The sequence below is a fragment of the Gossypium hirsutum genome, chromosome D12, assembly GCF_007990345.1.
Source record: "Gossypium hirsutum isolate 1008001.06 chromosome D12, Gossypium_hirsutum_v2.1, whole genome shotgun sequence".
Lineage (NCBI taxonomy): Eukaryota > Viridiplantae > Streptophyta > Magnoliopsida > Malvales > Malvaceae > Gossypium > Gossypium hirsutum.
The window spans coordinates 55,523,753-55,551,444 of NC_053448.1; the positions used below are offsets into that span (position 1 = coordinate 55,523,753).

The following is a 27,692-nucleotide window of genomic DNA, read 5'->3' on the forward strand; positions in this document are numbered from 1 at the left end:
GCCAACATGTTTAATAATGTGTATAAATAAATTTTATTTGAAAATTTCAAAAAATCAGTGCAGTGATTGGGATTGGATTTCCGTTTATGAAAATGGAACATCTTATATAATTAATCATTTACCTTTTCGAAGGATATATTCGTAATAAAAATGTAAATATATGATACTTTAAACTCAATATTATATTTTCCTAAAAAATTAATATTATATAATTTTGTATTTATATTAAACAACAATTTTAATACATTCAATATGATTTGGATCAATAAATTAAGGATAAACTATAGTAAAGGTCATCTAATTATGTTTTTTTTTGTCATTTAACTATTAGTAATTTTTTTATCTCCCAACTTTAAAAAGTTACAAAATAGTCATCTAATTATTCGATTTTGTCTTTTTTATCACCAGCTGACTAACGTAAAAATGAAAACACAGAAAATTAATCCAATATAATTGAATGATAAAAAAAATTAAATAATTAAATCATCGTTTTATAAATTTTTGTAATTAAGTGAAAAAAAAACATAATTGAATGATGATAAATTAAATTCTCATTAGCATTCCAATATCAGTTTATTTGTAAAAAAAGAACTCAATATACGACTGATATAACCAAAAATCTGAAACGTAAACACCAATTATATCCAACATCAAGTGGTTGTTGCTTTTGCAAATATTAATATACACTCTACCTTTAAACCTGAGACTCTGGATTTTGTTTGTTTTTGTTATAATATCCCTTTCAACCATTTACAGATTACAGAATGAAGGTATGTATATATGTTTATTTTGATATAATATAATATCTAGAGGTATAAAAAATAGGGATTTGTTTTAAAACAACAAACTGGGGATATGGTGGGAAAATGAAAGGTGTGTCTTTTCTTGGATCCTGTGAGGGACATTGCTTACTGTTACAGAAAATTATAATCTTGTATACCCAAAGATAAAGGAAACAAGGAATGATGAAAAAGTGGTTGCAAAAGAAAAGGGGGAAAAAAAGAAAAAGAAATCCCAAGAAATTAAAAAAAACATATTATATTTATAGTATTTATATATCAAAAAATTATTTGATATTCAAAATTATTTGAGATATTATTACAGAAAAAATCAATTTCTATTATTCAAATATTTTTATATAATTTAATCGATTCAACAAATGACATGTACTCAACACTAATTTTGTAATAATTAAACGAAAAATCAAATATTTTCGATCCTATTCTTATGATAAATCTAAAATTTTCAATATATCAAATATAAATAGAGATAATATTTTAGCAGACAAAGCACAAATACAGAGAAGTGAGGGAGAGAGAGAGAAAGAAATAAAGAGAAAGAGATATTGAAGTTGTTGCAAATAAAGAGAAACATGTAGCAGTAGAAAAAGCAGAAAGAAATTGATTATATAGTATACAAGGAAGTTGAAGTTGTAGTTTCTCTCATCTCTTTCTTTATTTCACAATTTCTTTGCTGTTACCAATCGAGGAAAAAAAACATAAGTAAATGATAATGATGAAACCTCCCATGCACCCAGCAACCTGAGAGAGCATGAATCTCTCTCCATCAAACCCTCCTTTCCCTTAAATTTACCTTCTGTAAACACCAAGCTTCTCTAAAACAGCTCCATATGTCTTTCACTTCCCTATTTCACATAACCATGAAGAAACCTCCTTTTCTCCCATCTCTGCTCCCATTGTTCTTGTATTTACTGACATCATCTCTGCTTGTCTTCTCGGCTTCTGCATCACCACCTCCACTCCCTTTGGTTTCTCTTCTGTCGTTAAAATCATCCCTCAAAGACCCTCTTTCAAGTTTTGGAGATTGGGACCCTACTCCCACGTTTTCCAAGCCTAGTTTTGAAGACCCGGTTTGGTGTGCATGGTCAGGTGTCAAGTGCAATCCTAAAACAGCTCAAGTCACGTCTCTTGATCTCTCTCGTCGCAATCTCTCTGGTGTTATTCCCCCGGAAATAAGGTATTTGACTGGCTTGGTGAACTTGAATTTGAGTGGGAATTACTTTGATGGGCCTCTCCAACCAGCTATTTTTAAACTCAGTGAACTTAGAACTCTTGATATAAGCCACAACTCCTTCAACTCAATGTTCCCGCCCGGGGTTTCTAAGCTTAGGTTCTTGAAAGTCTTCAATGCATACAGCAACAATTTCAGGGGTCCATTACCGCAAGAGTTTGTACGGTTACGGTTCTTGGAACAGCTCAATCTTGGGGGCAGCTATTTTGAAGGTGAAATACCAGCTGGTTATGGAAGCTTTACCAGGTTAAAGCTGCTTGACTTGGCAGGGAATGCACTACAAGGCACTTTACCGCGTCAACTTGGGTTCTTGACTCAGCTTGAGCGCATAGAGATTGGCTACAATGCTTTTTCAGGCACCATACCAGTAGAATTTGCACTGTTACCCAACCTCAAGTACTTGGACATCTCGAATTGTACTCTTTCAGGTTCACTTCCGAAAGAACTCGGCAATTTAACTAAGTTAGAAGTTTTATACTTTTTCAAGAACAGCTTCACAGGTGAAATCCCGGAGAGCTACACCAAGTTGAAAGCTCTCAAGGTCCTTGATTTATCCGACAACCAACTCAGTGGAACAATTCCAGAAGGGTTATCTTCCTTAACGGAGCTAACATGGTTGAGCTTAATTAACAACAACCTTTCTGGTACAATCCCAAAAGGCATCGGTGAGTTACCAAATCTCAGCACTTTACTTCTCTGGAACAACAACCTGAGCGGCATTCTCCCACAGAAACTAGGTTCAAATGGGAAGTTGCTAAGTCTTGATGTCTCGTCGAACTCTCTCGCGGGTCCAATTCCTCCAAATCTTTGCTATGGAAACAGGCTTTTCAAGCTCATCCTTTTTAACAACATGTTCACGCATGAGCTCCCGGCAAGCCTTGTAAACTGCACGTCACTCTCAAGGTTCCGAATCCAAAACAACCTTCTCAACGGTACCATCCCATATGGCTTCGGACTCCTAACAAACCTTACGTTCGTGGACATGAGTAAGAACAACTTCACCGGTGAGATTCCTCATGATCTTGGCTATGCACCAACTTTACAGTTCCTCAACATCTCCGAGAACTCTTTCAACGTCGTATTGCCGAGCAACATTTGGGGTGCACCGAGCTTGCAGATTTTCTCGGCCAGTTCAGCCAAGCTAACAGGCAAAATCCCAGACTTCATCGGCTGTAAAAACGTGTACAAAATCGAGCTCCAAGGTAATTCTCTAAACGGAAGCATCCCCTGGGACATTGATCATTGTGAAAAGCTCTTGTCTTTGAATTTAAGCCGCAATTTGTTTACTGGAATAATTCCATGGGAAATATCGACGCTTCCTTCAATAACTGCAGTTGATCTTTCCCGTAATATGCTCACTGGAACTATCCCTTCGAACTTCGAAAACTGTAGCACTTTAGAAAATTTCAATGTCTCCTATAATTTGCTAACCGGCCCGATCCCATCGTCCGGTCCAATATTTCCCAACTTACACCCTTCCTCATTTTCCGGCAACGACGGACTTTGCGGCAGAATTTTAGCGAAACCGTGCCCGGCTGAGGCGTTGGCCGCAGGTGACATGGAAGTTCGTAACAAGCAGCAGCAGCCAAAGAAAACGGCTGGAGCTATCGTTTGGATTATGGCAGCCGCTTTCGGGATTGGTTTGTTTGTTCTCGTAGCTGGGACCCGTTGTTTCCACGCAAATTACAGCCGTAGGTTCAGCGACGATCGCGAAATCGGTCCGTGGAGATTGACCGCTTTCCAGCGGTTGAATTTCACGGCTGATGATGTGCTAGAGTGCCTGTCCATGACGGATAAGATCATAGGGATGGGTTCCACGGGAACAGTGTACAAAGCAGAGATGCCAGGTGGCGAGATCATAGCGGTGAAGAAGCTATGGGGTAAGCACAAAGACAACATCAGACGGAGGAAAGGGGTGTTGGCGGAGGTGGACGTGCTGGGGAACGTGAGGCACCGTAACATAGTGAGGTTGTTAGGGTGTTGCAGCAACAGGGAGTGCACGATGCTGCTCTACGAGTACATGCCAAACGGGAACTTGGACGACTTGTTGCATGGTAAGAATAAAGGGGAGAACTTGGTGGCGGATTGGGTGACAAGGTACAAAATCGCTCTTGGAGTGGCTCAAGGTATTTGTTATCTTCACCATGACTGTGATCCGGTGATCGTCCACCGTGATCTCAAGCCCAGTAATATTTTATTGGACGGTGAGATGGAGGCCAGAGTGGCAGATTTCGGGGTTGCCAAGTTGATCCAAAGTGACGAGTCCATGTCCGTCATTGCTGGGTCCTATGGCTACATTGCTCCAGGTGCGTTGTTTAATTTGACTCATATTTTAGTTTAGCACTGTGGAATCTTGCTATCCTGCGCGTAATATTTGGTGCACGTTAGTAAAAGATATTAAACATTAATACATTGTTTGGGGTAGTTAGTACATAATATGAATTTTGTTTGTTAGTTTGGTAGACTTTTTCGCTTTGTATGTCCATTAAAAATATTAAGCCTCGAGGATAATGCCAACTTTTTCAGCTAGAGCTAGGTTTGGTGAATCTATCTTATTCTTCCCTTTTGTTGATTTACCATAACTAATGGGTCCATACTAGCTATCACCATTATATTAACTAGTCAACTTTATATTTTAGCTAATAATTAACAGCGATCTAATGTAAAATAAAATAAAATTAAAAAACATTGGATCATTAATTTAAATAATGATGTTTATCTTGATAAAACAACATGATTTCGTCATTGACCTCTTTTATGATTTGACAACATATAGTTAAGTGATTGCATTAGTTAGAATACTAGAATTAAAAATTGACATTGACACACTTGTCATATTGTTGGGTGGGGTTAGTGCACTTATTACTATTACTTTTTTGGGTCCAAAAGTGTAGGCATTAACCTCACTTTTTTTCTTACTCTGATATCTTTACTGTATCTTCCCATGATTTGCTTCTCTTTGTTGTTATTGAGTGCATACTTTGCTTTTACAATTCAAGAACAAAAAAACAAGTGCTTTAATCTTGTTCTGGAAAAACCTATACATTGTTAGCTTTCCATTCCAGACCATACAACACCATAAGTTTATAATTAATAATAGACTTTTTATGTGGAGCTTAGTGCGCACAACAAACCAACCCTAAACCAGCCAAAGTCCCTTTCGGTTTCGCTTCTTTCGGCACCGCGCGGTTTTTGTAACTTGTTTGCACAGCCGATGACGCACTTTTGCGCGTGACACTTACATTTCTTTTTAAAATCCTTGTAATGATGCTTCTTATAGAATGGGCCCCGGAGAGAAATTTGTCAAACCCTTTGATTTGTATCATTTTCCTTAGCATTACCTGTTTGACTTTCAGCCTTCGTTTTGGATTTTTGTGGCTTGTGATATGATCATGTTTGTTTCTCCGCTAAATCATTAACGTTTGCTTTTTTTTTTCTTTTTTTAAATTTCAGAATATGCTTATACTCTCCAAGTTGATGAAAAGAGTGATATCTACAGCTTTGGGGTGGTGTTGATGGAGATTTTAAGTGGAAAAAAATCGGTGGATTCAGAATTTGGAGATGGGAACAGCATTGTGGATTGGGTGAGGTCTAAAATCAAGAACAAAAACGGAGTTATTGACATTTTGGATAAAAATGCAGGGGCATCATGTGCATCGGTGAGGGAAGAAATGATGCAGATGCTTAGAATTGCATTGCTATGCACCAGCCGGAACCCGGCGGACCGGCCGTCGATGAGGGATGTGGTGCTGATGCTGCAAGAAGCCAAACCCAAGAGGAAAATGCTGGAGAGTGTAGTTAATGGAGGCAATGTGGTTCGTGTTGGTGCTGATGGGACTGACGATTCTTTAGCACAAAAGGCTACTGTCGAATGTTAATATATGATTATTTTTACGAGGGTTTCTTTCTTTCTTTCTTTCTTTTTTGTGGGGGGGGGGGGTTATTTTTAAAAATGGTGGGGAATTGGTATAGGAGAAGCGATTTTCTTTTTTCATTTTCCTTTTTATTTTAATGGAATTTTCAAGTGTTATTGCTCTAATTTCTCTGGTGTTATCTTTGAATCAGTACTATAATGACATTGATATTGCAGCTTAATTATATTTGAAGAGTGCTAATGATGTTTACCACTAAGTAAGGACCCATAAAATGAATTAAAAAGACAAGTTTTTGGACTAGTATGTGAAATGACATCAACTTTGAAGTTAAAAGGAAAAAAATAAAGGTAAATTTTATAAAGCAAAGGTTCATTTCTCCTATAAATCTTATTGTTAGCCAACAGAAAAACACACATTTTTATGGTTGTTCTCCATCATAAACTCCCAAATAAATTATTTGGATAAAAATGTAAGTTACTTCTTTCGTTTGAAGTTTACTTTTGTATTTTAGAACTTAGTTCTTTAATAATAATTTCAACAGAATGACTGATTCACTGTTTGATTTAACATAAGTAGATTAATATAAGAGTTTTCGTGGTACTTTTATCAATAAGATCTAGACAATGTTGCTATGTACATTTTCTTTGGCCAGGTTCAATCCAATTTAAAATATGGGTTCAATTTTTTTATCCAAATCCAATCTAGGCCGTATTTATTTTTTTATAAAAAGTTGCATATCTCTATTTTTTTAGTGTGAATAAAAAATTGTATAATTTTATAAAATACACAAATTATTTTATAATAGAATCTTTTAGGATTCATAATATTAAAAGATTTTGATCGTAATCATCCCAAACATGAATACATATATTCATGCTTATAAGAGAATTCTATAACTTGTATAATTTTTAAAAAAAAATTGAATTTGAGTGTTATTACCTACATAATTATTCAAATTCTCACACTCTCCTAATAATGAGAGAATCGGAAAGTGTAATTGTGATGCTCTAATTACATCAAATTCAGCGAGACTCATCAATTGATATCCTTGTATAATTACAAGCAATTACATACAAATCCAATTACTAAATGGATTTCAAACACCACCTAAATAATTAATAAGTTTAAAATATAAAAATATATAACTAAGTTGGATCTATCCTATGCCAGATATTTTTTATAGTGCAAAAGGACCTTAAATATTGTTCAAATCCTTTTTCCGAACCTCATATTTTTTATCTAATTTTTTTATATTTCAAACGATTCTTTAAATTCAGCCGAATAATCTAACCTTTAAACAGGTTTAATTGATAATATTTTCAATTAAAATTTACCATAATACCCTATTATAATGATGCTAACTTAAAAAGCAATTCATTATGTACCGAGTAAGCATACTTTATGCTAAGCACTACTCGTGACAATATTGGTTCGGAAATTTTGCCTTAAAGGTTAAAAAAGTCATTGCATTAAGGAAAAAAAACTTAATTTCTTGTGATTTTTTTCCATTCAATTAAGACATCAAATTAAGAGAATATATTAACCCTTTTGAGGAAGAGGAACCATTACTGAACATTAAATCCTATAACGACTATGATAATATACGATTTAACTAATTTAACTAATTTTGATGATGTCGCATATCAAGTGTATATGATATTGATATGATAGTATTTTATGTTATATATTATTTTAAAAATAAATTAAAAATTATAAAAAAGAAAATATTTTTTGAAGAATAAAAATATTTAATTTTAATATAAAGCTTGTCAGGACTGCAACATATAGTTTGGATGGGCGATGGGCGATGAGATTAATTTCAATGAGATTAAAAATAGGAGTGTATTAACTATTATAGTAGAGAGATTAAAAATCAATGATGAGATATGTATTTAGATAACGTGGTGGTGATAATGAGGTGAAAGTAGAAAATGATTTAAAGACATTAGATAAAATAAGTGTATGATTAAAATTATATTTATATATTAAATTATTAAAAGTTTTTTTACTGATTAACCAAATTTATTAAAATTCTATTATTTTAAATAATAATTAAAATTACATTTACATTAAAAATTAATATAATAAAACTAATATTTAAATAGTGAAAAATGGAAAATGGTCCTATTCACTGAAGGTCTAGTGAATTCATTAAATCAACTTCACTAATTGAAAATTACATATGAGTGTGACCAGTTTGTAAAAAAATAAAAATAAAAGTTTCACAAAATCTCAACACATCATAGGTATGTTGGATCGGAAGGTAACCTAAATGCATCAATGTAAAAATTTCACAAAATCCCAACACACTATAGATACGTTGGATTGAAACGCAGACTAAATGCATCAATGACAAACTCACAAGGATGATGTTCATCCATAGTTCCAAAAAATATACATGCATATCGTTTTTGGTCAAAACACTTGCTATGAAAATATTTGCTCAAGGGAAAGCTCATATGCAGATCAGCGGATCTGAGCCCATTATTGTGAAAAAAGTTTAGGGTTCAATATCAGGTCCACCTTTAACTAAACCGGCTTAAAATCTACTATTAATGTAGGCATCGGGCCTGGGCTTCTTCATTGTCAGATAGACGAGTGGTGCACCCCTTTTCTTTCCCGCCTTAAACACCTCCCCATTTCAAGAGTCAAGGGCAAGTTTCCTTGTACTGTCTTCGTTCGGGACTTTAATTTTTCCGTTTCTCGTGATTCTAGGGTTTTGGTGGTCGGGAGACCCCAGGATACAACCATGAGTAGTTCTAGGGTTTTTTCCGGTCAGATGTATGGCGCTCAACGATCCGGGGCGGGTACCATTAGGAGGATCCGGTTAGAGAACTTCATGTGCCACAATAGTCTCGAAATCGAACTCGGCGAGTGGGTTAATTTCATCACCGGTCAAAACGGAAGTACATATCACTTCCTCCCTCTCTCTCTCTCTCTTTATATATATATATTTATACATCTTGCGTCTTGAATTATGTTGCGTGAAAATTTTGTAATACGAGCAACATGTTTGGTTTATGTGTTCTTAGGCGGGAAGAGCGCGATACTGACCGCTTTATGTATCGCGTTTGGCTGCCGCGCTAGAGAAACTCAGAGAGCGTCTAAGTTGAAAGAATTCATAAAAACTGGTTGCAGGTTCCTTTTTTTGCCTTTAATTTTTCCTTGGTTTAGTGATGGGTAATCTGTGTGATATATATCTTATATACATTTTAATTCTCAGTTATGCTACTGTTCAAGTGGATATCAAAAACGAAGGAGTTGATTCTTTTAAGCCAGAAATTTTTGGTGATACCATAATTATTGAACGCAGGATTTCTGACACTACGAGTTCCACTGTTTTGAAAGATCGACAAGGTTTGGATCATTTTCCCTTGTGATATCAATTTGCTTTAGGGCTATTTTTTGTATTGTTGTTGCAGTGAAGTGTTTTTGAAACGTTCTGTGAAAAAGTATGCCTCTTCATTTCAAATGTTTAGTATTACTATCGAAAAGTAAGTGAGATTTAAATGTATGTTTTAGATATACTCTTGAATTTAAAAAATTAATTAGTTTAAATATTATTTAAATTTGTTATTTATGATATATGAAGTATAAATCTAAATTTTTTTAAGCAATTAATATAAACTGTTTTAAAATTTAATTTGAATATCTAAACCATATTTTAAGTATTAAAATTTCATACAAACATAATCATTACAAATTTAAATATAATACTATATATTTCATATTATCATATAAATTTTGAAAGAGAAAATAATTGTATATTCAATATAGATATTATAAATACTTTTTTGTTCCCCTGAATGTGTCACATTTTAACTTCTAGCGGTAAAAAATTTCAACTTTGGCTTCTCATTCTTTAGAAGGGATAAAAATTTAAAAACCATATTATAAAAATTTTCAATGAAGTATTTTTTAAATATAGTTTTTGTAAAATTTAATTAACTAAGATATTTAAAATAATTTAGAAGTTTGACCCCAAAAATGTCACCTACGATGTACGATGTTTCAATTGGAAAGAGGGAGTTTTTAATGTTTGAATGTAATTGTATGCCCAACATAAATGAAGAAGATGATTTTATAATTTCACATCAAAACTACTTTTTCAATAGCCAAAAGCACTTAACTTCAGCTTTTTGGTTTGGATTGAAGAGAGCATTTGAAAAGCCGGTTTAAAGCTAAAAGCTGATTGTTTAGTATTGCCTTTACTGTTAAAAAGTGCTTTTGGACAGCCGAAAGAAATGCTAAACGTGGCTTTAGTAGTTTGGTGTCTTAATAGTTCCTTTAATAGCCGATGTTTTGTATGTGTTGTACTAATCATCTCATGAGTTTCTTTTGTTTAGTGTTTTTGTTGCAAATGTGATGCTAAAGTGGTTATTGTATTTGCTCTATCTTCTCTTACACCTGAGGCATTGGACAGGTAGAAAAGTTGCTAGCCGCAAAGAGGACCTTCGTGAGCTGGTTGAACATTTCAATGTGAGTGTTTTGCCTAAGAACTATGCTTTAAATTCTTTATCTGCATCATTTTGTTGTTTTCTTGATAGCACATGGTCTGTCATTAATTTGTTTGGTCTAAGATGCGACATGATGAAATCTTAATTGTCAAATGGGGTTGCATTTATGACAATGTTTGATGGTGCAGAACACCGGACCATGATCGTGTTTTTCCTCCTAACAGTATTCTCCATGTCTATCAATTACTGACAACCATTTTACTTTGATTTCACACTTAGTTTGAAAACTATACTCTCTTTTCAGCCTAATTACACAGATATTTGAAAATTTGCATTCTACTCCCGTAGATTGATGTCGAGAATCCGTGTGTTATTATGAGTCAAGACAAAAGCAGGGAGTTTTTGCACTCTGGGAATGACAGAGATAAATTCAAGGTAATGTTACGAATTTTATTCTGAAATGAACCATTTGGGCATCATGCTGACACTATTTATCACTCAGTTCTTTTTCAAGGCTACGCTTCTTCAACAAGTTGATGAGCTTTTACAAAGTATTATTAAACAATTGAAGGATGCATGTGCTCTTGTAGATGAGTTGGAAAAATTGATAAGACCTGCACAGCTTGAATTGAGTGAACTGCAAGAAAAGATTGAAAACATAAAGCGTGTAGAACAGATTTCACAGGAGGTGCAGCTGTTAAGGAAAAAGCTTGCTTGGTCATTGGTGTACGATGAAGATAAGCGATTACAAGAGCAAGCAAAGAACATTGAAACACTGAAAAAGCGCATTCCCACTTGCCAAGCTAAAATTGATTCAACATTAGTGAGTAATAATTTCTTGTGTCAAACATGTCATAACAACTTGTCCTTGTTGTGCTATTGTTAGAAGTCGTTTGTTAGTCTTTAAATACATAGCAAAAGAACAACTTTGCGTATCTGTTGGTTGGTTACTAGTCTGATATTCTCTGCCCGAGTCATGATAATGAATGTTTATTATTGTCTTTAATCTCTTACTTTAAGCTAGTCTTCCATAAGTTTAGCTCTCATTCATCGACAATGGAATTCTTTGATCACTTGCAGGATAAATTGGAGAAGTTGTTGGAACGCCTTTCGAAGAAGAAAGTTCAAGTTGCATCTTTGGTGGAGAAAACATCTGAAGTGAAAAGAAAGAAAGATGAATTGTGGGACGCTCTTTGCTCGGTACATGAATAGTTTTCAATCTTTGTTCTTTCAAAAGACAGGTTGAATAATTTATGTGTGCTGTAATCCTTAGGGGATTGCTTGATTAGCCTTTATGTTGTTGCTAGACTTATTATCAGTTTATTTTTTTAATCTTTAACTGAGAGTGAATGTTGTACGACTTTTTATTTCAATTGGTTTAGTCATAGTTTAATAGGAATAAAAAGCTGAATTTTGAGTTTTCATAAAGAACTCTTGTTATTTCTTGTCTGTTCATTTAATCTGTCATCACATCCTATAATTTCTGCGTAAGCTTTCATGTGTTTGCTGTGTAATCATTGGTCTGACTATAATATTTATAGAGTTCTGTTCACTCTTTATTTCTCTTAGGCAAGGAAAGAAAAACTTGAGCTTGAAGAAGAGCATCGCCGCGGCACTAAGCAAATTCGCAAGATGAGGAATGATGTTAGGAGGCTTGAAGAGCAAGCCCGTGATATTCAGGATAAACATATTAGAAATACACAGGTCTTTCATAGTTTTTTCTTCCATGTGACTTGTTAAGTTGTTATTTTGACTACTGATGAGTTATATTCATTTTGAAATAAAATGTGTAAATTTTATGGTTTTTCTTACATAATATTCGTGTATTACATGCACTTTTTAAAATTTGATATCTTTTGAAGGATATATGTATTCTGAGTTCTAAGTACATGCCCATACTATGTTTTTGTTAACTTTGGCCTCTATTTCATGATAACCTTTCTCATTGGTAGCAATATAAAAGTGCAGTGATTAATGCTTTGCAAGCTTTTGTTCTTATATTCAACCATTGTAAGTATGAAAGATGTTTGGTTCGAGAAACATTGCCTTTTAATGTACTAATTTTTCGAACAGTTAAAATGGGGTTGTCTTTGGTGTATTGCTGAATAACATTCCCCATCCAACTGAAGAGAGTACTACCATGATGCTTCTGTTGTCTGGGTCTTTATTTGATTATTCTTAGGGTGAGTTTGGATGGGCGGTGCGTTTACTTGCGGTTAGTGTAAAAACAGCGGTGGTGGTGAGATTTATATTTTTACTGTAGCGTGAGACAAAAAGTAAGCAAAGCACACCGCACTCAATCGCCCATCCAAACCCACCCTTAATCTAGTTGTTATACAACTAGTTTGGTCTCCTAATATAGAGTGGTAGGTCAATGGTTGCTTAATTTTGGCATAGTTCATTGGGTTGGGGGATTTATATTTTTACTTTTGTGGTTCTGCAGGCTGAAGAATCAGAAATAGAAGAGCAGATTAAGGAACTGGAATATGCTGTTGATAATGTCCAGTCATTGCTCTCTAGGTTATCCACTTTTTCATTTCCTTATTCATTATGCTCCTGTTACCACCTTGTTGTTTTAGATCTGCCTTGACCCTTAAAATTCAATTACCTTACAGTTTGAAGGATGAGGAGAATACTTTATCAGAACAGATTTCAGCAGAAATGGATGCAATGAAGAAGATTAATGATGAGGTAGGGGGAAGTTCTGAGATTATTAAGTTTTATATGAATGTGAGGTTGCTTTTCTGTTTTGACTCTTTGGTAGTGAGTTATGATTTTACAATATGACCCCAGAAGAAGATTATGGTACTGATTTCGAGTATCATGCTCTATGCTGGATATTCTCTTTAGTTGTAACCTTACTCAAGTTGTACCTCTTAGCTTGCCGAAGGAAGAGCATTCAGTCAATATTCTTTAGCCTTGATCAATTTTGTTATTGCTCTTTCTGTCAATGAGTCACTCTAATTCACTAATGCTCTTCCCAGTAATGCAGTGTAGCTCAAAATTCAGGCAACAATTGCAAACTGTTTGTGGGGTTAAACCCTCCCCCCCCCCCTCCAAATTTTTTTTTCTCTGGAGATTCATTTATAAGTTTATTATATTGTTATAGCTCCTAGAAGTCTCTCTGATTTTGGGACAGTTCAGCTTCTGCTTGTACTTTGAAATGGCCACATGGAGTTTGCATAGTTGTGCGGTCCCTATGTGCACATGTGAAATGTTTTAATGTGAGTTGTAAAATGCAATGTTTTATTTTGTGGTGATATTAGTTACTGTTGCTGTTATGTTTGATAGCTAGACATTTGCAAAGTATAACCTTCAATGGTGTCTTTAGCTGGTAAAGGTTTTAGAGGATAAGTGACTGTGGAACATAAGAAGGTCTTGCATTTTAACATGCCAAGTAAGGGTTTTGGAACATTCTCAATTTATTGCTTCAAAATACCCTTGTCTTATTACTCCTGACTGCAGTTAATTTTTTAACCTGGTCAGTTGTGTGGAGAGGAGTTATTTTTGACATCTGCAAATTGCTTTTATTGTTCTTTTGTTCCAGATTTAGTTCTTCTAATTTCATTCTTAATTTCTCTTAGCCTATAGAAATAGTTTCCTCTTGAATTACTTCACATCACTGATCCTGTTTTCCCTTTTATAGATTAATTACTACGAAAGAAAGCAGCGTGAAGTTCATCATCAAATTTGTGAGCTCCGTCTACATCAAACCAACAAGGTCTGGGCAACTCTTTGTTTTTTATGGTTTTAGATGAAACAAATGAGGATGGATGTGCTTTTTTCCCCTGAACATTTTTAAGAGCATCTTTCAACTGTAATTCTATTCCATGTTTCTTTGACAGGTCACTGCCTTTGGTGGTGACGGAGTGCTACGTCTTCTACGTGAAATTGAGATGCATCACAAGGCATTTAGCATGCCACCAATTGGTCCAATTGGTGCTCATGTGGTGAGTAATGGGAAATTGCTACAGAAATTTTGTATGCGAAGGAACTAAATGTCTAGAGCTTTGTTTGATAGTATAAGATCTGCTTGTCCATTTGGTGTTGGCTGCAGAATGCTGGATCTTTTTCAAGTTTTCCTATCTCAAGAAATCTTTGAACATCATTGAACTTTTCTTTTGCCATGTTAATGGTATAGACAATTTAGGATTTCATACCTGAAAGAACAATTGCTTGCAGGAATTGTATTGAAGCTTTTGCTGGAAAAATAAGTGGGTTTTTCTTATCTGAACCTAGTTCTTTTATTTTCCGATTTCAGAGGCTTTTTAGTTTCAAATTTTTTCCATTTTTGTTTTTTGCTATAAGTACAACCATAGGTATCACTGCTTCCATATTGTGTAAACTCTGGACAACTTTTTGGCAACTGTTAGCTTTGTGGTTATTGCATTGCAGACATTGGTCAATGGTGATACATGGGCTCCTGCTGTTGAACGAGCTATTGGGAAGATGCTAAATGCATTCATTGTTACAAATTCTGAGGATGCTTGTGCTCTTAGAAAATGTGCAAGGGAGGCAAGATATAACTTCTTTCCAATTGTCATACAGAGGTTTTCAAGGCCAAGGTGAAAGGATGAGAATTCTAATTTTCTTAAAAAGCCTCCTATAGCACTGGTGTTTTACTACAGTTTCCGTCTTGATATTTGGTTCTGCTTTCATTGTAGGTTGATAATACCAAATCATTCACTCCCCCAGACGAGCCACCCAACTACTCTATCTGTTTTACATTCAGATAATCCTACCATCTACAATGTCTTGGTAGATGTGGTAATTTTATGTCTCTCATAAGTTTCTGTTTTTAAGAACCTTCTCTACCTATTTCATTTCTTTTAGGACTTCTATTACCTTATTCACAATGCAGAGGTTTGTTAGTTTGGCAGGAATCAATGAGCTTGGTCCTTGAATCTTTCTCATACTTGTTCTTAAGGAGCTATTACTGCTGGTTTATGTGTTGCACTTTCTCTGTATTTTCAGTGTAAAGCTGAGAGGCAAGTTCTTGTCAAAGATTACAATATGGGAAGAGCTGTCGCATTTGATCAAAGAATACCAAATATGTTGGAGGTTTTTACCCTAGATGGGTTTAAAATGTAAGTCGAACTAATTTTATATCTTTTGCATGTTCTCATGTATTATCTTTTTTATTTACTCCTACTGTTCATTAATGGTCATTGTTGAACCAATTTTTGATGGGAGTGAGGGTTTAATTTGGATTGTGAATCTAAATATATTGTTTAGGAGGATTTAAAGCTGTGCTGAATATGGAAGGCACAAATCTAAGATCTTAGATCATTCTTTTATGTTGGTTCTTGTCAAATTCCAACTGAAGAAAATTAGTTCCGTTCTCAAATCTTAAGATTGTTCTCATCTTTAATTCAAAACTTACATTTATCCTAAAAAGCTATTTTGAATTCATAAAATATAATTGAAAAAGCTTGGAGTTTAAGAATTTAAAATAACTTGATTAATTAAAATTCTATGTTGTTGGATGTGGTTGAATTTTCATTTCTGGTTTTGCAGTCCAATACATTTTCGTTATATTAGCTAGCCAAACCTGCCATCTCATGTGTCAAACAATCCCATCCAGATGTAGTTGCACCAAAAGATATGTATAAGAAAAGGTTACAGGAATGACCAAGTGCTGGCTTTATTACTGAAATTGACCTAGTATGGAATTGGTTACAGGGTGTTGTAATTTTGGATGCTTTATGTGATTGTTATAATTCCCACCAGCTAAACTTGCATTTTAAGTGATTTAGTTGGATTTTTTCTGATTTCTCAGGTTTTCACGGGGTTCAGTCCAGACAGTTCTTCCCATAAACAAAAATCTTAAAATTGGCCGTCTTCGGGGTTCTTTTGGTGATCAAGTTAAGGAGTTTGAAAGTCATGTGTCAAATATTCAACAAGATATTGATCAGTGCAAAAGTAGGAAGAGGGAGCTAGAGAAAAAGGTTCAGGATTTTAACAGGAAGCTAGATAATAAGAAGGTAATAATGTGTTAAAATTTGGGTGCCGATATTTTTTCCTTTTTGAAATTTATTTCATTTCCTTTCCCTTCTTATTAAGTGGTATTATCCCACATTTATCAAAATTTGGGTTTTCTTTGCTTTTATAATGATGTTTGCCCCTCCAATTATTATCAATTGGTTTTGGTTGGATGCTTCTTAACGTGGTATTAAAACCTAGGTGTGTTATGTTATTCTTGACTAATCCTGTATGTGGTTGATGACCCTTTGTGAGGTTACCCTTGTTTAGGCCCTTTTTGGACTTGAGTTACAAATGAGTGGTAGTGTTAAGTGGTGTTATTTCACATATATTAATTATTGGGTTTCCTGCTGTCTTATATTCGAGTCGAGCTCTACCGGCCATTACCAATTGGTGTTAGGTTGGATGCTTATAATTTTTTCCGCTTTTATTTAAAATTCTATTTGAAGCGTAATACTAGTCTAAAAGCATGTTGCAACTTTTCCTTTGCATTGCTGTTTATTGGAAGCACATGGACATGAGTCTGATTTGCGATATTGTGCTGTCTCAATAAATTTGTCCCTCGGGGGGCTAAACACAATTCCAGCTTTCTTGGCTTCATGATGTTATTGATTTCGAAGTTACATGTCTTTTAATTGCATGTGATTTTAGACCTGTAGACAGAATTTGAAGGATATGGCATCCTCATGCCGGTGTCCAACTTGGCCATACTGCTGGAACAGCAGGATTCATATCGGACATGCGTGAACACACCAAAAAATAATTCTTTAAAAAAAGAAAAGAAAATGGTCATGGTCAATATACAAACAGACAAGGTTGGGTCACCAAAGTAGAAGGGACTTTTTCTCAGATTTTTCTCTGAAACATATAATTGTGAAGTCTACAGAGTTTAATCAATTGAGGAAGAATAAGAAGCCACAGTTTATAAAACCAAACAACTAATGAATTCCATATTAAGATTCATTCATTCCTTGTTAATTTGTTGAATTATTGAGGTTTAAGAAGATGAAGGATAGAGGCAATGGTAGAAGGTGAAGAGTGGAAACCGAGTTGCATGAAATATTCCTTATCTGTTGCAATCTAGATTCATTACTTTTTACTTCAATATCTGTTACTTACGTTAGTTATTAAATTGGGCCATGAATGAAGAACGTCACTTAATCACTTCATTTTACTTCAATATCTGGTTGATATTACAAGTAAGAGCCTTTAACTACAATTTTGAGAATCTTTAAGTTGACTGTTGTGTCATGTCCTATTAGTGTATTCAGTTTTTAGATGTATTGTTCTCAAATTATGCTTGTATTAGTGCTTAACTATGATGTTTATATATTTTGTAGAACATACATCTATTACTTAAAATAGATTAAAATATTTTATTTCTATGGTTTCATAACACTTCTACATAATGTCTTTTACCTTGAAAAGTAAGTTTGCGTCATCATTGCTGACTTTTTGCGCCTTAATTCCTTGCATAGGCTCCTGGGTGTAATAATTACTAATGGTAGGAATTTCTTTCATCTTCCTTGTCGTATCTTTTAATCTTTCTCTTTGTTGTCTGCATCTCTTTTTGGGTTAATGTGTGCTAGTATGCCCTGTGTTGCGTGCTTTACTTCTTTGTGTTCTGCAGAAAAGGCGCTTGGATGTGGAACGAGAGTTCATGGCTAAGAGAATGAAACTGCAGGATATGCAGAAGTCACATGCTGTTGATGCTAGTCTGTTGCCTGAGTCAACTACTAATGAACTTCTTCAAGAAATTTCAGTTTGTTCCATGATTGACTTGGCTTACAAATCATGCTTTTATACTTTAATTCTATTAATTTATAAACCTTTTCTAATGATATCTTCTTCATTAAATTGTATTTAGGATGGTAAAATGGTGATCAAGAAGAAGGAAGCATTGCTAGAAACACTTAAAGATAGGATCAATGAAGCAGAAGAAAAGGCCAGAACTCTTAAGTTATCATTTGAGGATTTAGGGGGTATTATTTCAATGATATTATGTTAAATGCTTACTTCAATTCTGAACGTGGCGTTACCTGCATTTTATTTACTCCTTGTGTGTATTATAGAGTCAACAAAGGGGGAGGTTGAAGCCTTTCAGAAAGCAGAGGAGGAGTTAACAGAGATAGAGAAAGAAATACACAATGCAGAAGCGGTTTACTTTCCTTCTCAGTTAATTTTTTATTCATTTACTTCTATAACTAAAGTGTAGAAATTTGAATTAATCAAATTTTCTGTTTCAGAATAAGCTCCATTATGAAAATATTATGAACAACAAGGTTCTTCCTCAAATCAAGGAGGCGGAGGCAAAATATCTGGAACTTGAAAAGGATCGTAAGGTTGATTTTTATGTCTTTCTAGATATAGAACCAATCATTTAGAGTGTCTTTATAATTTTGTAGTCCATGTTATGTCTTGGCGACATTGCAGGAGAGCTATAAAAAGGCTTCTGTTATTTGCCCTGAGAGTGATATTGAAGCTTTAGGAGATAGGGATGAAACCACAACTGAGCAACTGGATGCCAAGCTGAAGAGACTGAATCAGAGATTTATGCATGAGAGCCAACAGTATGGGCTGTTAATTTTCCAGTTTTCACTCGTAAAATACCCAAATATCTGCTTGCAGTTAGATTCTATTTTTACTTTTTATTTTCTGCAGATATTCGGAATCGATTGATGACCTTAGGATGTTGCATCAGGAGAAAGAGCGTAGAATTTTGAGGAAACTGCATACTTATAAAGCTTTTCGAGAAAGATTAGATGTAAGTTCCACCTGTTGTTCAATTTGCTCCAGAATTTGACAGTTGGACTCTTATTCAATGAAATTGCTAACCATGATCTGAGCTTTTACATTTGTTTTACGTGATGTACTGTGGTTTCTGTTGGTGTTCATTCCTAATTACTTCAGGGTTATCCCCTTCTATCTAGAGGATTTTGATAATTCTGTTTGCTTCTTTTTGCCATGGCCCTGTTTGTTTTGAAATGAGTTGTACTACAAAGGAAAGTTTTTCAGAGTGGATCAGTTCCATGCCGTCTAGGGCATTGTAGAAATTCATTTGTCATAGAATATTCTTGTTGTTCTCTCTGAACATTCTGTAAGTAAGAAAGAAACCAATGGAAAGATGATCGTTTTGCTGGGGAAAGAAGCTCTAGAGGCACTAGGTTTTGCTGCTGTTTGTCATTTCTGTGCAAGCTTTTAATGGTCCACTGGTCTTAATATCAAGTGCTTCTCTGCATTATGTTGATTAATTTTCTTTCGTTACTTCTTATCTGCAATCATAAATATTGCAACATGAGGAACAAATTGGCAGTGAAAGAGGAAGAGACCTGGAAAGAGAAAAAGAAAGAGGGAAGCTATGGTACTTTGACCAGGTTGTGTGTCAGATACGGATATGTATCCAACATGGGTATGGTTAGATTTTTTTAAGAATTTTTTTGTCTATTTAAGGATCCTTGGAGGTCACATCCTTGTATCCATGTGTTGGACATGGGTACTTCAAAAAATAACACAGAGTCCCGGCAACAAAGGAAGAGAAGCTTGTTCTTTTGGTTTCTTTTTGGTTGGGGGTGGGCAGTGGTTCCAGGGAAACAGTACCTTCCATGAAATCAGTGTAAGTTTGATATAAAAACTGTCTCTTTTAGTGAAGACATGTTAGTATAGTTTCTGTGATTTGGATGGCATTATTGTTGTAGCCTGCTCAGTGAGATCAAAATAGGTAACCCAAATTGGGTGGGGAATTTTTGGATTTGTTTCAGTTTTGATTTTGTCACAGCCTTCGATTTAAGTATCCATATATGCTGAATGGAGATGACAATCTGTTGCTTGTCTTTTGTTTGAATTAATACGTGTGATAGAAAGATTATAGAGTGATTGACATACAATATAGTTAGCCTGAGTTAGCACATAACAGTTAGACATTGTTTTGTAGATCTTAGGAGCTTTAAGGTTGTTGTCTAATGTACTTCTATGATGAAGATTATATTCTGTAGAATTCTCTATTTAGTAATGTCAAATAATCTTTTCTAGTATTCGTGATTCTGGATTATGATGTGAACCTTTTTTTAACCTTTTCGTAGGTTGTATGGCATTTGATACTTATTTTATTTTAAAGTTATTTCGGCTCATTGTAAATTCTTAAAGAAGTTATTTGTGCGCTGTTTGTCTACTTATATAAAGTTTTATTTTATGTTGGTAAATGTTTCTTGCCTTTTTCCTTCTGTTGTCATTCTTGTCTTGTAGGCTTGTCAAAAAGCTCTCGACTTACGTTGGAAAAAATTTCAACGTAACGCATCACTTCTGAGACGCGAGTTGACTTGGCAGTATGTATTATGCTTCTTGCAATTGTTAAGTTGCCTTCTTTAAGAGTATATATTTTATTGCTTCTTGTTGGGGGAGTCATCTAAACTATTTGGTAATGGCTAATGCCTTGTTGGTTAATCCTCACAATTAGATTTAATGGCCATTTGGGAAAGAAAGGTATCAGTGGACACATTAATGTTAGTTATGAAGAAAAGACCCTTTCAGTAGAGGTAAGTATATCAAACTTCTATTTTTCTTTTAGGTGTAATTTCAATAGACTACTTACGTCTTTCACCAGGTCACCGTGCCAGTTTAAAGTTCTCTGCATTTTATTATGGAATTTTCTGATCCTGTTATTGGTCTAACAGGTTAAAATGCCTCAAGATGCATCAAGCACCATCGTTCGTGATACAAGAGGGCTCTCAGGTTTTATATTTCCGTTCCATATACCTTTTAGAATGTGTTCATAAGAGTTTTAAGTTCACAACACAATATAGATTTATCTGCTTGTGGCCTCATTAATAGTGTTTAATCCGGCATAAATGTATCTATGTGGAAAATTTTTACTCCCATGTCATCCAAATTAGCAGTCAGACATTTTCATAATTGATTAATGTTAACTCTAGTGTTATTTTGATAATTTGTTGATTAGGAGGAGAGCGGTCCTTCTCAACATTATGTTTTGCGTTGGCTCTTCATGATATGACTGAAGCCCCATTTCGAGCTATGGATGAGTTTGATGTGTTCATGGTGAGATTTGGGTTTTCTTTGGGGTGTGTGTGTTATCCCTTGGGGATTGAGGTATATGTGATCGTCCATCAAGAAGCATAAAACTATAGACTGAGCAGATTCATATGTAGCGGTGTAATCGAGCTGAGCCTGAATACTGCCAAGCTCGAGCTTGGTCAAACATCTTTTCTTAAGCTCGTTTGCCGATGTTTGTACTCGAGTTCATCTCAAGAATTAAACTTAGGATTAATAATATATATTAAAAGAAATAACATAATTTAATAATATAAAAATATGAAAAGCTTGATAAGGCTTAGAAGCCGTTGGAGTCAAAGTATTACTAAGTTCGAATTCGGTTCGACCGATAGCTTGAGTTGCTCGAGCTCGGCTCTATAATTACTGTATCAAGTTTGAATTTTTTTTGAGTCGAACTGTAATAGTGTGCGAGTACTAGTGTCTCATTCACACTCCTATTCATATGTATATTTTCCTCCAGGATGCTGTTAGCCGAAAAATCAGCCTGGACACGTTAGTCGAGTTTGCATTGGCTCAAGGATCCCAATGGATATTTATCACACCTCATGATATCAGGTTATTGTTTATACTTTGTGTATGCGTGTCTGTTTTCTCCTCTTTCTGCGTACGTGATGCTCCTCCCCCAACCCAGTTCTTTTTCCATCTGTTTATTTTTTTGCACAGTTATGTTCCCAAGTTAAATTGATAATATCCAGCAACAATCTGTTCAAATTCATAGACCATGATAATGTTATGAAGCCAGACTGATCGTCTTATTTACTTGCCACTCGGCCAAAATATGAAGTTGTGATTATGTTGTTGATATTGAAGAATATGAAGATTGTGATTGACAAATATGGATTATTTTGATTCCTTGTACAGCAATGTGAAGAATGGAGAGAGGATAAAGAAACAGCAGATGGCAGCTCCTCGCTCATGATTGTTATTGCAGTAAGACAAAGCTAAACTTATATCTCCTTCCCTAAATATATGTATGATTAGTATTCATGTTTTCTCTTTCTTCCACCCCCTTCCCTTCCCACTTCAGAAGCTTCTGTTTTTCGTTTTTGTCGCGCTTCAAGCACATGTGAAGTTAAATGAATATCAACACAGGGGAAGGATGTATGCATGTCTCAATATAGATTTATCTTTCTTCTTCATTAATCAGTTATAGGTTCTCTTTTGGGTTATGCAAATTGAGGTAATCTAACATGGGTGCTCGGCTTACAGTCCAGCAGAATTTGCAGACTTTGGCAAACTTAATGTAAATTAATATATTTATATATCCATCTCTATGGACTTTTGCTTTGGCAAGAACAAGACAAGCTAAATTTCTGGCCCGGCCCCGGTAACCTGTCTCTTGTTATGGAATATCATTTTACTTTTTCATACGCACGTTTTAGTATAATAAATAGCAATAATCTAATTTTACTCAATTTTTAGTCACTCACTCATGGCTTCTTTTCGGCACAGGAAGGGGTTTTTTTTGTTTAATTTGGAAACTTTTTACTGATTTTTTTAAGTTTAAATTTATTAAGTTTTGACGGTTTAATTTTGGTTTTTCTGTGTTAATTATTCTGTTGTTTTTATATTTCGTCAAGTACTACTTTTTATACTCTTTTCAATTTCCAATATTTTAATTTTACATTTTGAGAGGAACTATGTTGTCACATGCTTTGTTTTTATATCTCTGTTGGTCTAATCTTACATTACGGTGGTTTAATCTTATAATACGGTTTGTAATATTATATTTTAAAATAAGATTATTTTATTTAACTTTTGGTCATTCTATAATTTTATATTCTCAAATAATTTCAAGATATTTATATCTTAATACAAGATGTAATTTAATTACAATTTATTTCTTAAGTTATTTTAGTTTATAGGTGTAATATTAAATTTTATATTAATTTTCCATTTGCATTTATTATTATAACTAATTGAGGATTTTTTTCAAATAAAATTTATGATTGAATAAAAATAAAATTATTTTTTATTAGTGAAATAACTAACTCTAATAATAAAACCGATCTGATTAATCTAAAAAAAAATCACTGTAACTTTAACAAGTAATGGTTAAAAAAATCTTGGTGTCTGGCGGAAGTTTTCTTCCTTTGTCGAGTTATTTTTTAATGTGGAATTTTTCGGTTTTAATTAATTATATAGAGGTCTGTAGTTTTAATTAGAAGTTAAAAATTATCACGTCAGTATTCCGTTATTGGTTAATAATATTTTTTTTTTGATTAAAGTGATTAAATTAATAAAAGAATTAGAAGTCAAAATAGCAATTATAAGGTTTTTGACAGTTTACTCTAAAATGGACAAAGAACATTTTTTATTTTTTAAAAACCAAACGAAAATTAATATATATTTATATATATTTCAAACATAGTGATGCGTGTAAAAGGAACTTACTGGTTGAGGTTACCAAATCAACATCTTTCTCACAACGTTAATGTTTTAGGTTTATATGTTGAACCATTTTTATGTTGTGAATCAGAATAAAATTTAGGTAAAAAGTAGATTTAATTGTCAAAAGTTTATAGGGGCAAAAATTAATTAATTTTATTCATTTGTGGTTTTTTTCTGAGTTTTGGTCCTTTGATGCTTGTAAGCCACAATGGTTCTAACTAAATTTAAAGTTGAGTTGGATTGTATTTGATTTTAAACGTAAGTGTTTTTAGCAATTTTTTCTTTGACAATATTTGGACACAATATCTTACTTAAAAGTTATTGATTTTTTTTTTAGACTTTATAAGTAAATACAATACAAACGCAATACAATTACAATAAATGTCCAAAAATCTACGAAGTAGATCCACACATGTCAATTGTACACGGTGAAACTTAAAATTGAATATTAAAAAATTAAGACTTCAACTTTTACAAATAATATTAAAGCCTGTTGAGGGCTTTCTTTCAGAAAATGAAATATCATTTGTTGATTAGTTGATTGAACCCTTAAAGAATAGAGGTATTGTACTCGGGGTATTTATAATCGATTTTAGCCTGGAATTTTTGTTTCTCTAAGTCCTAGAAGAGCCAAAAATGGTTCACAAAGTTTAGAAAGCACTTCACCACTAAGAAAATGTTTAGCATTTTACCTTGGTTGGGTTTGAATCTATGGACAAAGCTTGAAACTGAAATAGAGCAAAAACACCCTAAATACATTACCTCCATTATTTAAAAATCTGATCTTGACGGACAACACTTCAAAAACATCAGACAACACTTCAAAAACTTTTCTTAAAAAAAACTTACCTCCCTTAATAAAACCTCTTCTAAAAAAGGTAATGAGTTTGTTGGTAATTTAATTTAGCAGGTAGGTAGGTAGAATGTTCATCTTTAGTGAGTGGTGATGTGATATTTCTAATGTTGTTTAATTTTCAATGTTTACTACCAATAATAATCGGTCTTATTCACTTATAATGTGATGTTAGTATCATGGACTCAAAATAGTGATGAATCGGAAGCCTTGTATTATCTTTGTACAATTTTTTTATTTATATTAATAGGTGATTAAATTTTTATGTCCTACTTTAAATATTGTATTAAAAAATAATCTAGGTAAAATATTTAATTGTTGATCCAAAAGTTTTCAATATAGCCTTTTAAATCCTTCCTCATTTTAATTTATATTATTTATATATTTTTTAGCAATTGATATTACAAATTAATCAGAAAATATTAAAATATTAAAATTTTGAAAACAATAAATTTACTATAAGGATGTTAAATTGATAGATTTAAAATTCATTGAACCTAGGCGGAACAATACAGAAGAAAGCCGAGTTATCCAAAAAAAAATGTTTACGTAATTTTGCTTTCGTTTCTTGTCCAAACGCATTATTTTTAATTTTTGTTTATTCTGTTATAACAATGGTATCAACCCAAATTTACCCGAGGCCCAAAAATGGCCTAGAACCCTAACAGACCCAAACTAAACCAGACCTGGCCAAGTCTAAACCCAAACCCGGAGCCCAAAACGAGGCCCAACTGACTTAGCCCATTACAAACCCAAAAATCTGAAGCCCAATGAAATAAGCCCAAAACCCAATCAGCCCCAAATAGCCCGAATCATTACAGAATGCCAGAAACCCTACGGTTTCTGGCGCCGTACCCCGCATCCTAGACCCTATCTGCCACCACCGTTCGTCGTGTCCCATCCGCCCATACCCTCTGCCTTTGTAGCCCGCCACCAAACACCTACAAACAAGAAAAGAAGGGACAACAACAACAGTATAGAGCAATAACACAATCGGCTATAAAAGCCGAAGCAAATGTAACTTCTTTTTCTTCTGAATACACGAATATTTGAAATAACAAAAGAACAAGTTAAAAGGTGATTTTTTTTCTCTGGATCCATTTCTCATTTCTTTTTATTTTACATATATAAAATAAATAGATTAAAAAAGGGAAAAGAAAGTGTACCTGAATCGCCCCGCCAATGCCGTCGCCGAAGTCCTCCTTCGGGTCACCGAAATCGGACTAGGAGGGTGGCGTTTGGGGTTCCGCTCCATAGTCCTGAGCCCACGAAAGTTGGGCCTTCAGTTGGTCCCTGAAACGGGGTTGAAAAACCGACCGTTGGGAGCCTCTGACCACTGCACACGGCGGGGCCGATGGTGGTTCGTTCGGCCAAGGAAAAGGGAGCAGAATGTTTTTTTTCTTTTCTCTGAGATTTTTTTTAAAGCAGTGAAAGAATAATTTTTTTTAGAAAAATTGATTTAAATAGGGGATATTAAACGGCGCTGTTTTGCCATTGGGGTCAGGTGACCCGACCCTGGGGTGAGGATCCGCGTGTTTTCTTTAAAGGGGATATTTTCGCGCGCAGTCCCTCAGACTTTGCAACGCGTTGCAATTTGGCCCCTTTTCCGTTATTTTCTCTTATTTTAATTTAGCCACATAGTTTTATTTTTATTTCATTTTGGTCCCTTCCAGCGCTGCGTTTTGGGGCTTTGGTTTATTTTCCGTTTTGGTCCCCCCTCTTTCGACGGGTGTCGCAATCTAGTCCTTTTCGTTTTTTTCTTTTATTTCAAATTCGCCCAGTATTTTTTGTTTTTATTTCGATTTAGTCTGTATTTTTAGCAATTTCGTTATTTAGTTAATTATTTTAATGTTATTGTTATTATTATTATTATTATCATTATTATTATTATTAGTTTTTTTTTCTATTTATTCGTTACTACTTTGTTAATACGTTAATTGGTTTTGTATTATTTTTAGCTTTATTTTTATTCTATATATATATATACACATGTATGCATTATGCATTATGCACGTATATATTTTTATATAACTTATTTTTATATACATACAAACGTATATATATACACATATTTTTTATATTCTATAATTTTTATACACATATATTTGCACATCTATATATCTATACGCATTTTTTTTATAAATATACGTATATAAGAACATACTTTGGTACACCTCTTATAATATATATATGTATACGCATATGTGTATTTGTTTTTTACAGTTATATATATAATAATTTTAAAATATATACATATGTACGTATCTTTTACATTTACATCATCTTATTCATTTTTGCTGTTTATTTCTTTATTTGTATTCATATTATTTATGTCTGCCATGGTATGCTATATTAGTTTGTCTCCTTATTTATTTTTTTATATATAGCCTTTGCTTTTATTATTTACTTGCATTATCATCATTATTGTTACATTACATCTTTTTACTTGGATTTATCAAAAAAAAAAAGGAAACGAAAACAAAAATTTCAAAATAAAAGCAATACTTGGTATTCGGAATTTTCGAGAGAATTGAGCCCTAACGTATTGGGTTCCAATTTTCTTCGTTGAATTTAAATAATCGAGAATGCTCTTTAAAACAAAAACATAAATAAAAGCTCATTATCGAGAATTCAATATGTCGTGTCCTAATGCATTGGATATGACACGTTGTTTCTTGAGAGGAGGATTTTTTTTAAATAAATGCGATATTCAATGTTTAACATTTTGATAAATTGTGCCCAAGCGCATTGGGTTACAATTTTAGACATTAACACTTTAACTAATCAATTAGGTATCAATTTTGGGCGTTACGAGAGTGCTAATCCTTCCTCGTACGTAACCGAATCCCAAACCTGTTTTTTTGAATTTCGTTGACCAAAATGTTGTTTTAATAAAATCAAACCGTTTATTAAAAACAACCACTTTTACGAGGTGACCCGATCACACCTCATCAAAAAAGGATTGGTGGCGACTCCCACATTCGATTTCATTGTTCAAAACCCAAGTCGACCCTGTTTTGTCAAAAAAAATAGTGT

At 33.8% G+C, this 27,692-nt stretch overlaps 2 protein-coding genes across 4 annotated transcripts; both read left to right on the plus strand.

Moving 5' to 3' along the window:
• The first annotated feature begins 1,289 nt into the window (after nucleotides 1-1,289).
• On the plus strand, nucleotides 1,290-6,146 carry LOC107955116 (leucine-rich repeat receptor-like protein kinase TDR). The gene is made up of 2 exons (XM_016890832.2): nucleotides 1,290-4,337; nucleotides 5,485-6,146. Exons 1-2 carry the CDS (start codon nucleotides 1,631-1,633, stop codon nucleotides 5,907-5,909), a joined length of 3,132 nt encoding a protein of 1,043 aa, XP_016746321.2. The 5' UTR covers nucleotides 1,290-1,630; the 3' UTR covers nucleotides 5,910-6,146.
• A 2,348-nt stretch (nucleotides 6,147-8,494) lies between these two features.
• Nucleotides 8,495-22,780, plus strand: LOC107955117 (structural maintenance of chromosomes protein 6B). 3 transcript variants are annotated; one of them, XM_016890834.2, is made up of 29 exons: nucleotides 8,532-8,812; nucleotides 8,939-9,044; nucleotides 9,130-9,263; nucleotides 10,330-10,385; nucleotides 10,712-10,798; nucleotides 10,866-11,186; nucleotides 11,444-11,563; nucleotides 11,933-12,067; nucleotides 12,807-12,883; nucleotides 12,979-13,054; nucleotides 14,010-14,084; nucleotides 14,209-14,313; nucleotides 14,759-14,928; nucleotides 15,028-15,130; nucleotides 15,338-15,450; nucleotides 16,143-16,347; nucleotides 17,976-18,107; nucleotides 18,213-18,327; nucleotides 18,418-18,503; nucleotides 18,592-18,687; nucleotides 18,779-18,915; nucleotides 19,007-19,109; nucleotides 20,588-20,667; nucleotides 20,799-20,877; nucleotides 21,016-21,073; nucleotides 21,300-21,397; nucleotides 21,873-21,967; nucleotides 22,274-22,342; nucleotides 22,440-22,780. In XM_016890834.2, exons 1-28 carry the CDS (start codon nucleotides 8,656-8,658, stop codon nucleotides 22,329-22,331), a joined length of 3,177 nt encoding a protein of 1,058 aa, XP_016746323.2. In that variant the 5' UTR covers nucleotides 8,532-8,655; the 3' UTR covers nucleotides 22,332-22,342; nucleotides 22,440-22,780. The 3 variants fall into 3 exon arrangements, with proteins under 3 accessions (XP_016746322.2, XP_016746323.2, XP_016746324.2); XM_016890833.2 differs by having other exon boundaries at nucleotides 8,495-8,812; nucleotides 22,274-22,780; XM_016890835.2 differs by lacking the exons at nucleotides 20,588-20,667; nucleotides 20,799-20,877; nucleotides 21,016-21,073; ... (2 more) ...; nucleotides 22,274-22,342; nucleotides 22,440-22,780 and adding an exon at nucleotides 19,659-19,912.
• Nucleotides 22,781-27,692: the final 4,912 nt, after the last annotated feature.

Bases quoted from the DNA above. Each gene is read 5' to 3' on its own strand.
- LOC107955116 (XM_016890832.2), top strand. From the start codon at position 1,631: ATGTCTTTCACTTCCCTATTTCACATAACCATGAAGAAACCTCCTTTT. The intron at 4,338-5,484 runs GTGCGTTGTTTA...TTTAAATTTCAG, and splicing joins CTATGGCTACATTGCTCCAG to AATATGCTTATACTCTCCAA.
- LOC107955117 (XM_016890833.2), top strand. From the start codon at position 8,656: ATGAGTAGTTCTAGGGTTTTTTCCGGTCAGATGTATGGCGCTCAACGA. The intron at 14,314-14,758 runs GTGAGTAATGGG...ATTGCATTGCAG, and splicing joins GTCCAATTGGTGCTCATGTG to ACATTGGTCAATGGTGATAC. The intron at 18,688-18,778 runs GTTGATTTTTAT...GCGACATTGCAG, and splicing joins AACTTGAAAAGGATCGTAAG to GAGAGCTATAAAAAGGCTTC.